At 41.9% G+C, this 13,513-nt stretch overlaps 1 protein-coding gene across 1 annotated transcript; it reads right to left on the bottom strand.

Annotated features, from left to right (window-relative positions):
• Positions 1-576: 576 nt before the first annotated feature.
• On the bottom strand, positions 577-13,429 carry LOC142373859 (guanine nucleotide-binding protein subunit alpha-13-like). Its single transcript, XM_075457312.1, has 5 exons — positions 13,064-13,429; positions 11,653-11,879; positions 7,921-7,971; positions 5,714-5,914; positions 577-3,444 (listed from the first exon to the last, which is right to left on the bottom strand). Exons 1-5 carry the CDS (start codon positions 13,344-13,346, stop codon positions 3,073-3,075), a joined length of 1,134 nt encoding a protein of 377 aa, XP_075313427.1. The 5' UTR covers positions 13,347-13,429; the 3' UTR covers positions 577-3,072.
• Positions 13,430-13,513: the final 84 nt, after the last annotated feature.

Genomic DNA, 13,513 nt, shown 5'->3' on the forward strand with positions numbered 1-13,513 from the left:
CAGTTGAATCCCTGTGTGAACATGTAGGTTTGTATTCAGTAGGTGTGGTCCGTTGACTGTGGCGCTAAAGAGATGATTCACCCCTCCTTACTTCCGCGTTTGCGTAAATCCCCAAACTTACCGACACATATGAAGCTGTTGTACTTCAAAAAACCACAGCATATTGGTATTGATGTCAGAGGCTGAATTGATTTATTTGCTGTAGTTTTTACGGTATTTTGTAGCTGAATAGTTCATTTTGTGACAATAAAACATGTAAAACGCCTCGGCGACAGATCTCAACGCGTCGTCCAGAACCAGTGGCCTCCCTCAATTGTTTGTTCTAATGTTTTACGAAGCAGTAGTACTTCAGTTGAACAGGCCAGGAAATAGTTTTGCAACAGAAATGCTCTCCTTAGTAAGAAGTGAAAGGGAAAAGACACATTTGTTCGGAAAATAATAATAATAAAATCAATAAACATGATTATATAAGAATTTATTGTTAGTAGTATATTAGGGTTTTTGGTTGCTCATCTAGTTTCGGCTGTGATGTTGCTTCATTTTCTGTCCAAAGTCTTTTGAGTCTTATGGTAACTGTCTCATTGCGGTATTTGCAGTCCATCTTCAGTCATCTTATGACTTTCTTTTTGGTTTTTAATGTCTTCTTTGATCATTCAATTCAGATGCTGCATTTGTGGTCAGTTTGTTTTTACATTTGGTGGAGCCACATTTTTTTTTTTTTTCCCTTTTTTGTGGCCGTTTCACATCTCACTTCAGGATTACAATATTCACAGCATTTCTGAGAATCTAGTACACGTTTGGTGGCACTTCCTATGCACTGACATTCACCTAAGAAAAAAACAAAACAAAAACCGTACACCTCCCTCTAGACAAGCCTAGAACTTAAACGGGTCATCTGTTAAAAAAAAAAAAAACTCTTAAGCACTGTTAATAAGCCAGCTAATATGTACACAATGAAAAAAGAGAGGGTTTATATCATTAGAAAATTGTACTTTATTGAGGGTTAGAGTGGCATGAGAATTAATTTCAAAAAGTGGTGGGAAACAAAATTACATCTACATCAAAATGGGATCTTCATTGGAGAAGTAGAAATTTGAAAAACATCCAGAACAGGGGAAAAAAGCCATTTCTACAACCATTTACATATAGGGAGATAAACCTGCATATTATTTACATGGCAACAGATTACAGTATTTACAAAGCCAGGATTGAAGGCAAACTGAGGCTCTCAAGAGCCTCATTTTTGGAGAAAAAAAAAGAAAAAAGAAGCAGACTGTTGATGTTAACAGTCCTCAGAAAGCACGATGATTTGGCAGAGAAGCAAAGATTTTAACAGTGCCTGGAAATTGTCCTCGAACAAAGATTGGCCCTCTACAGAGTACAGTCACGGACAAAAGTATTGAACTCCAGTAGCTTTTTTTTGTCACATTACTTCTACAAAAAAAAAGAAAAGTCACAATGCTTTTTAGAGGGAAATCCAGAACAGTACAAGGTTGTGTGTAAAAATAATAAAATAAAACCGAAAAGAGGAAATGTTGAATGGTTTTTTTTTTGTTTTTTCAAACATGCTTTGAGTCACAATTTCAGTGCCAATACAAATATTCTCACATGACGGGTTACAAGTGACCACAACAATGTCTGTTACAGTATATTCAAACAATCAAGAGCAAATCTCTGTACAATTATTAACAGACATTCATGATTCAGGCAAAGACGGGAGGTCTGTCCCTTTACAAGGCATCTAATCAGAGATGAAAACAAAGACGGACAGAAAGGGATTCTGGGTCAACATCAGGGGAATGCAGTACTAAACGCCAAACAGGTAACTGTGTGGAGGCCTGACCGAGTCAGGCACTGCCACCTAGATCAGATTATTCAGTTAGTTCACCGACAACTACGTAAGTTTCATCACCTGTTTTGATTCAACCCTGAGAAAACAGTGGACTGCATGTTCACTTACTGGCACGTGTGGCTAATGTGCCAATAAAGGTAATCTTTATGCCCTCTCAATAACCAAAATTAAGGACAACAAGTATGGAAACTCTCATCTTAATCATCTTATCAAAGAAGCTAAGATTGACTTTACATCTAAAGCAACAATTAAACAGTGATTACGTCTTAAGAAAGTACATAAAAAGGTTCAGTCTCGTGGTTGTGCCCTCTTCTATCAGTTTTTCGACAAACACGGTGCCAGTGCTGGAGCTTGTTGGCGCTTCTCGGCGCTTCTCATCGTTATGAGCGCTATCATGATCAGTGGTCCTTCAGCTAGTCCTCGCCAGGGCAAAATTTGGCTCTGTGCCGGCACCCAAAACTACTTATCTTGAACCGAGAAAAAGTGATGTTACGAATGAGGAATGGCAGTGCAATGTGAGGAGAAAAAAAAAAAAAAAAGACAGCTGTGCAGTCTCCAGATCAATAACAGCTTCATAAAACATCCTATAGAGTAACAAGGCTCGGAAGCCATGTAAAAGCAGCACTGGAGAGTGCAACAGGAATATTGGAGTGAATTTGGACAAGTTGAATTCAGTGCTTGGACACAAACTGGCCAATCAAGTTAAGACACAGGCAAATCGATCTACAGTTAAAACTTCTTTACATGTCATTTAAGCAGTACTCACTTCACCGTGGTTATTTCCTGTGACTGTGGCTTTATAAGATGTTTATCTGGATAAGAAACCGTTCACCTGGATTGTAAAATGTTTTGCTGACTTCCACCGGCACCAGCACCGGCACCCTGTGAGTTGAAAAGCCCCAGCAGGTCATGTACTGCGAGGAAAAGCTTGGGACAGAGGACGCAGCAGCAGGGATCAGATGTTATCCTACATCCAAACCAGATTCTTGTCTTTCTATTCTACCACACTCTGCCCAATGACTTGTTCCCCAATCAGATCCTGAACTAACAAAGAGGGCCAACTCTTCAAAGAGGAGAGTAAAAACTAATATAAAAATGTCTGAAGAAGGCGGCTGATGTCTATCTGATTCTTCAGAGGCTGGTCTCTCCCAAGTCCTCTACAGACGCGAGGGGGTGGTTTGTCCCCATTCAGGTCCTCTAATTTCACAGGCTGCTGGGGGTCATTGGAGCATCAGTTGCTTGAGGTTGTCGTGAAGGATGGTGTCCTTGACGTCACGGAACACCAGCCTGATGTTCTCCGTGTTGATGGCCGTGGTGAAGTGGTGGTACAGGGGCTTCTGCGTACTGTCGCGTCTCTTGGCCCGGAAGCAATCTACCATGAAGGCCTGGATGTCCGGGAGGCTGTGCTCCGACCCAGTGTAGTCGGGAAAGTAGTCCTTGATCGGAACGCTTTTAACCTTCTCCTCCAGCAGGTCCGTCTTGTTGAGGAAGAGGATGATCGAAACGTTGACAAAGACGCGGTTGTTGACGATGGTCTCGAAGATGTTGAGCGATTCACGAAGCCGGTTGGTCGTCCTGTCCTCCATCAGCACCTGGAGAAGACGATGGAGGGTTAAAGTACTGTAACATGTGCTAGTAGTGGTACTGGTAATGTACTGGATGCAATTACGGTAGCAACACACTGATTTTGTTTTGTTTAGCCGATTAAAATTTGACCGATTTACCAATAAATGATAACCATAACTTGCATTAATCTTCCAGTGTGAGCCTGAGAAGCACCGATCACATTATTGGTCTTTTATCAATAACATTTTCCAAACACAACCGGAAAGCAACAAGAAAAACACGTTTAAATAAAACAGATGCGTGTCAGCGGGAGTTGGAGTAGAGTGTTGACCTGCACTGAAGCTACAGGCAGTAAACTTCCACAATCTGGGCACCAAAGCGTCACAAACGAGAAAGTTTCCGTACTTTTATTTCCTCTAAAGAGATCTGACCATCATGTTGAGTCGAGATGAACTAAATGTCCACGCAGACAGTCAATCATTCAGACAAATCATTTCACTGTTTTACAGCTTAGCGTATGCAAACCACTCAAAGGCTACAGTAGTGGATCTCCAGTGTAGATATAACTTCATTCCGTTCACTGGTATCACTATTTTTACATTTTCATTTTGCATACGAGGACAGCTGCTCAGAAGTACAGAAGTTTTTGTTTTTAATTTGGTGCTGATGTAAATGTCCATTTTGTCCATTTGCGTAAAAAAAAACAAACAAAAAAAAAACTCTTTTCCACAAACGAGAGAGAAAGACTGCTGTTGGAGTTGGAGCTTATCGATATTTAAATGCAAATAATTTTGACCAAATGTTGACCGGCACACACTCTTTCAGAAATGGCGGTGATGTTGTTGTGAGAGGAAGGAGCTAAACCGGAAAAGTGATTCCGGAAATGATGTTGTTAGCCGACCAATCACAAGCCTTGCGGTCTCCGCGAGTCTCCGCGTCCTCGACGGATAGATATGAATTTTGGCCGACGCCCGCAAGTCACGGAGAGCGTCTCCGGGAGGGTTTCCGACCACGGAGATGGCTCTCCGTGGCCTTTCCCGGACGACTGTAAATCGGGCTTTACTGCAGCCATCTGCGCCTGAAGCAGCATCTGACAAAACATTCAGGTTCTGCTCATACAACAGGTGACACGACACAATAATAGTGTGCTTAAAGGTGGGGTATGAGATCTTGGAAAAACGGTTCCTGCAAGCTATATTTTTGAAAATACACAACCTTGCCTCTCCCTTCAGCCCACCCCTCGAAACCACGCCTTCAAAACACATGAACGAGTCAAGAGTCTGAACGCGCAGGGGGGATAGAAGTAACTCTCATCATTACTTCTATTGGTCAGACATTTCCTCTTGCTACACCCTCTATAATGGACTAAAAGATTAAATTTTTCCCCCAAACATTCTATTTTAGTGGGTGCAATGGGGTCGTGAGGAGGTTTTCAGACAATATGATAAAAAAATGCTCCAGAAAACATCTCATACCCCACCTTTACTGCAGGACATATGCAGCTTCATTCCACAGTGAAGAAGATCGGATAGCGTCTCCTCTCTTCAGTTCATCAGACGGGTGAACATTACAACAGGTATGTTTTTGTGCTGCACAGTTTACCGACCAGAGAGCAGGGGTCTTTAACTAGCAAATCATGAGAAAATGTGGCGTGTGCAGTTAAATATGTATGAAAACATTATCTTTAGATTGCTCTCAACCTCAGGCTCAACTTTCTGATCGTCACCTCACTAATTCTTGTGCAAACTGTGCACATCGAAGGGAGCAGACCCATAGAAATACTAGAAAGGCTGGTTTGGGATAGCTGGAACTGCCACTGATAAATCAGCGTATGGCAAACGCTGCCATGAAGGTCAGCTTTGTCTCGGATGGTTAAAGACTTTGCTTGTCGTGAAAAGACCTGGGTGTCCGTTGGTGGGAGACACTTTTGTACTGGAAAACAACAAATAAGGACCCGAAAACCAAGGTTGACGTAACCAACACACAAACTCATACTGTTGGCGAATGAGCTGTGGCAAGTTAAATGTATACAATTCTTTACATTTCTCCCCTACTTACTCAAAGAAAAGAGGAATCGCAGGAAAGAAAAACAGCTGGCAATGAACCCAAACATTTGTGCACCAACTTCAGTCGGAGATGTAATATTTGAGGAAATCTCGCGTGAAGCAGTTGAATCTGCATCCAGAAAACGAGATGAAAACACCTACGTTCGCCACACGTGTGCGTGCTTGCTCACATGTGAGAGGAAACAAGATGGCGAGAGCAGCTTCAGCCGCAGCGGGCGTGTGTTTTCACCTGGTCATATTCCGAGGAGGAGACGAGGAAGAGGATGGAGGTGACCGAGTCGAAACACTCGAACCAGCGCCTCCGCTCTGACCGCTGTCCGCCCACGTCCACCATCTTAAAGGGAACGTTCTTTATCTCAAAGTCATACTCGTGGATGCCCTTGGTGGGTTTACGAGCCAGCAGGATGTCCTGTTGACTGGGGAGATAATCCTGCAGGAGAGAAACAAAATCTATGTCAAACGGAACACAATTTGTCCCCGACGTGCGCCACCATTAACAGTTCAAATCTCACTTTGAGGACAGATGCTGCGTTTGTGGACAATGAAGAGAAAGACGCCAATTAAAACATGCGCCGGCTACATAATCAGTCCTAAAATCAAGAGATGTCAGCTCCTCAGTTAATCTTAAACTCATTTTTCGCTAATTAGGGATTACTGGTAAAGCATTATTTTGTTTGACGTCACATTAGAGAACTAATCCAAAATCAGTTAGACCAGTTAGATGCAGGTAGAAGAGGGATGGAGACGGTTTCCGACGACTCACGTTTAGAAGAAATTAGAGCAAAGTGTAACATTACAAATAAACATTGAATATCACACATGTGACGCATTTTTCCACAAAACAAATCCCAAATACGCTCTTTTATCTTTCTGAAAAGAATGAACAGATAAATGTGCTTCTACTCAACTCCACAGTCTCAACCAAACATTTAGGAGTTTAATCTAAAAGGTGAAAATTTCTACTCAAGTTATAGTTTGTGCATGAAAACGTCCTCATGGCAAAACTTATAAGCTGTACATGAGCATTGATAATAAAGCACTTTATGCTTATTCATGCATTTGTCATCAGTGTTACTGATAGTATAACACAGCTGCATTTTTGAGTTTTCACAGCTGTTAAATCGAGCTCTTTAATAAAAATGTTTTAACCATTTATAGCCGCTTCAAACTCCATTAAAGTCTGTTATTTGCTAAATGTTTGATAAAACTAATATAGGATTTATCAACTGGACTGATTATTTGTGATAACTGACATCGGCTGCGAGGAAACAACAGAAAATCTCCTTTCCAACTTATGTTTTGTATTCTATTCATTGTACAACATATTCATTTTTTGCATCACACATCAGTAACCTTGTTCCCTTGATAACTGGCACTGGTCATTGAAAACTGGGTCAACCACCAGATAACCCATTTTTTCATTTCAATGATTTCCAATACGACCGTTCTGCCATAAATTCTGCAATGATTCCATAATCAGAAGTATTTTATTTACATGTTTTATACTGAACTGCACTGCGCTGAAAGGTGGATCTAATAATGTAATGTAGGTCATCACAAAACCACCTGTGAAAGTAGAAAATATGAAAATGAAAGTAGAACGATATTTACAGGAGAACTGAGCACTATTAACATCATAAAGGGTGAGATGACTGTAAAGGTTTAGAATAAATGGTGTAAAGGTCATTCAGACCCGTGTCATTTTGGGCTATATAAACTTATTTAAACTTAAGTTGACTTAAAACGACTACTTTTTGAACCTAACTTAGATCCTCTGTGTATATCTATAGACAGGGTTACAAGAGAAAACAGCTGCTTATGGCTCTGCAAACCCATAAAAGGTCCCAATATTAGACCACAGAAGTATAGAAACCATTTAATCACGAGCTGAAGTGACACTAGCAGTCATCTAATGAATGGAATAAACTTTTACTTCCTATCAAGAGAAACAGGGTTCACGTGAAAGGAAAAGAGTGCCTTGTTTCTATGTGGTACTGAGGCATGAGATGTGGTGAAAGGATGCCGTTTTATTGGAAATGTTATGTGAAAATTTTATGACCTTTTGTCATAAAATGCCACATAGAAAATGATTTGTTGTGTTTTTTTTTTTTTTACAATCATAAGGGCCATAGAATTAAAGTGCAATAGATCACCTCTAAAGACAACATTATTTCACAAACTTGGAGCCTTACTGTAAGTTCTAAGTAAATCTAATAATCTATATTTTCTTTTCAGATCCTGCAGAGCATTTTAAATACTCCAGTACAAGATTTCCTCAGCACTTTCGTCAGATTCTTCCAACATGAGCATCATGTCCCGTGTACAGCCATCCTGGTCGCTTGTCAGCCAACCTTACATTGTCCAAACATGTTGCAATATTAGCTATAACATGTACAAGTGTGATTATGACGATAAGCGCAGGCAGAAACAACTTACCGGTTCGCTGAGCTTATCCAGATTATCCAAGAAATACTTCACTGACTCACCCTGCGACAGGACAGAGGAGGAATTTCTATTAATTCTACAATATTTATCAACTTCTGTCAATTCATGATCAAGCAGAACAGTTTGCATGCACGACACATTCATTATACGCTACTATAACTTTCAACAGAGTCCATTTGCTACTGGTGCTAATTCATGGAACTGCACATGAGAAAAATCTCTCTTTCGCTGCTGCACACACAGGTAATCGGTTTGTTTTTTTTCTTTCAAAACACAGAGCCAAATCGAAGCAGGATGCAAATCATTCAGTGCTGAACTAGACATGTGTTCGTAAGTGTGTCTTTGATGCATGCAGAAGTGTGGCAGGGTTTGTGTGTGTGTGTAGGAGGTTTTTTTTCATGACTCTTCTAACGCTGCTTTTGTGCAGTGAGTGCAAGTCCAGACACGGGGCTGCCAGGACTCAGAAGCATTCCTGTATCTGTGTGTGTCCTGCTCAACATAAACCAAAAGCTAAATCACTTTTGTCTGCCATCTTTCCTGCATCTCTGCTGCTCCACACACACACACCATACAACTGGCTTATTTTGCATGTACTTTTACATTAATCACACCACGAACCGACATCCTTGTTGTGAAATTCAAATGGAGTCGCTGTCAGTGATTGGGCTGCATTTCGGTGTCGTGCACCAATGGTGTCAGCAGCCTTTGTAGCCTTCTGCTCTTACCTTTTGATCTTTTAAAAAAACCAACCTGACCTGAAAAACCTGTGAGTGTGTGTGTGTGTGTGTGCACGGCTAAGATTACACAAGGGAGGAGCAGGGTGGTGTGCTGCTATGCTAAAGCCAAAGGAAGAGGAGCCACCTTTCTGTGAAGCCCATTTCATTTCTGGCAATTCCAGCCTGGCGTGAGTAAAGAAATCTGAAATCTGAGGGGGGCTGGCTGGTGGTTTCGAAATAGTCAAAATTCTGTCACATCCAGAAAGGAGAAGAGAAACCAGAAGTTGTCCCTGCTCATTATGAGGCATGCGAGCGCCTAAGAGTTTGCGTGAGCATGATGTTAATACAAAACTGAAACAACATGCAACCATGTGACACTTGAATTTAGGAAGACGTGGCTCATCGTTCGTTTTATGCTACTCTACTAATAGGAACAAACCTCAGGTGAGATCCAAGAATGTGACAGAAACCATTCAGGTTGTACGTGTATTTTTCTTTAAGGATAATTACAACCACACCTGACAGTGTGATTTGTGATGCAAATACTGAAGAGGGCAGGGGAAGAACACAATGAGTTTGATCTGCTGGCAAAGAAGCGAGGGACAGTGGGAGATTGGGATGAAAGTATTTTCACATACAAATTTTTATGCTCGCAGTGGGTGATTTGCGTCAGGCGGAAATTGAAACTGATGTATCGAACATGACAGGGTTTAAACGGCAGTCTCAGAAATAAGTGGAACGATCTGAGCTGTGGGCTGCTCTTGGTTGTGTCAGTGCTGTTGTTGGTGCTTTAGCTTTTTTCTGCTTTGAAAGAGCGAAATACAAAAGGAAAAATGATGTTTTATGACGGAGTAAAACCAAGCGTTGACATAATGACGACAGTCCCAAGAAGTTGAACAGCAATCATCAATAAAGTGACTCTAGGTGTTGAATTGGTTCCCTCCCAAAAATAAAAATACAAATAAGACAGTTGCTCAAAGATTTTTAAAGATGGCCAACTGTCCACTCGGTGCACAAGAACGCTTAAACAGCGATTATGCTTTCCATACTGGTCACTGCCTGAGCGAATTGTAACATCAACATCGCTGTTTTAAAAGGTGCTTCAGGTGCACTGAGCTAACTGCAGGTTTCTTCCTAAACAGTAGGCGTAGCTACTCAGAAAATGGCAACATGAAAGCGCAGCGACAGCATAAGAAGGCGACCTGGAGAAAGTATGATTTGCAGACAAACGTGAGTGCATATTCAACTTCTGCGTTTCACTTTGAAGTGTTTTTTTTTGGTGTAAAAATGGACAATAGTTTCGTCTTCTGTGCGATGCTAATACTGACGGACGTCGCAGTGTAGGCTTAGATCGACAAAGATCCTTTGTGCAACCACAAAGTAAAACGACTCGACTCACATGAACAAATGGCTGTTTCGACCTTTGGAAAATAAAGCCAAAACTCTGACATAAATTCAAAATAGTTCCCCAAGGCCGTCTCTCGCCATTTCTTTAGTTAATGGCTGAGAGTTTTGGTCCTTTAGGACCCCCCCCGATTAGCAATGACTACCGTTTTTAAAGCCATCTGCAACATAATCTAGTTTACTCCCTCCAAACAACCGTGAGGCTAATTTTCTATAAAGCGTTTGAGACTAACTCAGGTTTAAGCTTGTGTGCAGAAAGCAGGCCTGCACCACGAGCAATAAAGCTCCTGATTACTTTTCTTTAAAGCTAAAACTGTTCAGCGGTTTGTTCCGTTTAAGTCAGAGATGTACTGACTAATGTATATTAATCTTAATCACTTAATCATCATTGAGTCAAATCTTAAAATGTGTTGATTTGATAAAATCCCAACAGACAAAACTTCACATTTCCGTGAAAACTAAATCCAAACAATGACCAAAACAATTGTTGATTGTTGCACAAGAATGTATACATACGTAACTTCATTCAATTCATTAACAGTTGCTATACTTCAATCAATCAATTCGTCAATATCTGAATTTCCTAAATGATTGGATTATTTTTTTAAACAGACCAAAAAAAAATAAAGAATAAAGTAAATAACTGCACAACTATTCAAAATTTCAGCATTTCTAACGGCAGGATCCTTCACAGTCCTACACACAAGCGCAGGACGTAGGAGTGTGTGTCCTTGTACTTGCGTGTGACACTCTCAGTGTTTGTGTGTAAATAATGCTGAGTGGGAGAGCCTGGGCTCTGTTTGTAAGCATAAAGCTGTTTAACTGCAGATCAACATTCCTGCTCTGATCACACTTATTCCCCTTTTCTGTCTGCGAAACTAATTCACACCAATGAGCCGAGTGTGTGCGAGGGGCCGACAAAATACCACCGAGAACAGTCCAGCTTTGTGCAACTGACAGACTAATAGTAATTTTCTGCCTTTGCCTCATTAATGAAAGCAACTTGGAGAAGTGTGTCCCTTGTTCTCTCCTCAGTTGGGGCCCCCTTGACTGAAAAGTTTGTCGTGTGACCTTATATTAAAAAAATAATAAATGTAGACAGAAAAAAAAGTCAGTAAAAGCACTGGCAGACATATCAAGAGCCCTGGAAGGTCCCAGGGAGGACACGTGAGAACACACTCGACCACAGCTGCTGCTCTGTGGGAAACGTCAGAGCGTTAGAACGTGCATGCTGACAGCCAAGATACAAGGAGCGGGGAGAGGTGTAAACAGGAAGCTGACTCAATCACATGTCTGACCACTCAACGCACAGAGACACAAAAAAAAAAAATAAAATCAGAGCAAGGAAAGGGAGCATGAATTAAAAATCAGTTTCACTTTCTATCGTCTCTGCCATTTTCTAAGCGCCTTCAAACTCCCAAAGGGCTTTTTTTTTTTAAAAGTCCATCTCAAACCACTTGAAAGCTCTTCTTAGATCTTCTGATAGAGAGCTAAGCACTGCAGCCTCACAGGGAAGCTCTTATCAGTACGAGCTGGTGGAAAAACCGGGCAACTATCATCTACCAGTCATGTTATTTCTCAGTGTGTGTGCTCATCGACCTACCAGCTGAAACTCTCTGCGACGATCGTAGGCGTTCTGTATACCCGAGTCCGCCCACAGAGCGTTAGTGGCGGGCAGGTACCGCAAAAAGACCGACGCCTCCAGCTGCCCGCTGGCCATTTTAGCCGACCGGGTATCGAACGCCATCAAGCTGTCCCCATGCTGCTGGTTGTCCTTGTCACCCCACGGGATGTGCAGCTTCTCCCGGGCGTCCACCAGCACACGAATACCTGAACAGGAAGCGATCACCAGAAAGCGGACCAGATGTGAGCAAAAGCTAAAGTAGAAGAGACCGAAGGAGCAGCTGAACCAAACACTGATCTGATTTCTAACCCTTGGACAAGAGTGATGTTGAAGAAAAGATTCAATCTAGACAAACGTTGTTGTACCCATCATAAGTACTGGATCCCAAGTCCTGGTGGCAAAATGTACTTAAAGCATTTGGAAGCCCAGGACTGGTTGTTTTGACCAAGATAGAAATATATGCAACATATTTAGATATTCAATACAGATCGATCGGTGTGTGCTGATGCAAGCGGTGCTGCTTTAACGACCTAATGCACAATTTTACGTACAGGGAGCCGATGATGCCGAGGGTTGTGAGGTAAAGGCAAAAAAAAAAATCTGTTTTTTTTCCAGTCTTTGATTTTGGTTTAGATGTTGACTCATTTGAAGATGAAATGGAAACCATGTGAGATGTTTGGGGGGGAAATATTACGGTCTGTTGTAGGTGTTATGAACTCATAGGATGTGGCCCATACTACACACTACTTTTTGAAGGAGTTGGAAAGCAATATCTGACTCAGGGCTGCATTTTTAAAAGTTTAATAAATGTAGCCACAAGCTGTCAAAAGTAACTAGAAGTCGTAAAGTGAATGGATAAATTGAAGATAATGATGGAGAAGGGACATTATTTCCCTTTAAAATGCAGAAAAGTAAAAAGACTTAAACCTAATTGAATAGAAATACATAATTTAACTGCAAGCCAATCAAAGATACACGTGAGTGGATGTACTTAGCTACATGTCAGCACTGTTATTAAGTCGGTTGGCAAACAGGAACACCTTACAGCTTAGTACACTGGTGGGTTACCCACCATTAAGCAATGAAACGTGCGAATAGCCATTTGTAGCTGCTGACGTTGGTACACCCGTGATAAATCAAATCGCTGAATTTTGTACGTCTATACGGTAACAAACAGTTTAAGGAAAAAGGTTTCGGCAGAAACGCGGTGTATTTGGGTGTGCCTACAGCAGATGTAGACTGTTTATGTGTGTCCTTTCTTTAGCCCGGCGCTGCTTAACAGATGTGGGAACTTTCCCGTCCACTTTCAACGCGTTTCTGGGGCTTTTACGCCCCGTTCAGACGGCTCATTTCCTCCCTTACAGTTACCGCCGGTGAGCAGCAAGGTTACCTTTGATAACGTTGCTGTAAATCGTGCCTCGGAACTCCTCCCGGGCTTGCTGGTCGAAGTCCTGGCCGTGGATGATCCGCATTTGTTTGAGGAAAGTCGACTTGCCGCTCTCGCCAGCGCCCAGCAGCAGGATCTTCACCAGCCGTTTCACGTACGTTTTCTCCCGGGAGAGACATCTGTCGATCTCTTTGGACTTTCGAAGCTGTTCCACCTCACCGTTGTTGAGCAGGCAAACGGGTAGACAAACTTTTAACACGGACCTGGTCGGCAGGAAATCCGCCATGTTCGCACAAACTTCATCGATGCTAATTTGATGCGCGTTCGCGGGGCGCGGGCACGGGACCAAGCCCCTTCCCTAAACTCAGGAAGTGCCGCCGCGTAACCGCCGCACACTATTTAACACCAACCCCTGTACATATCTGTTTAAATAGCTGGATGACTCACACCAAC

The sequence above is a fragment of the Odontesthes bonariensis genome, chromosome 23 (genome assembly GCF_027942865.1).
Source record: "Odontesthes bonariensis isolate fOdoBon6 chromosome 23, fOdoBon6.hap1, whole genome shotgun sequence".
Taxonomy (NCBI): Eukaryota; Metazoa; Chordata; class Actinopteri; order Atheriniformes; family Atherinopsidae; genus Odontesthes; species Odontesthes bonariensis.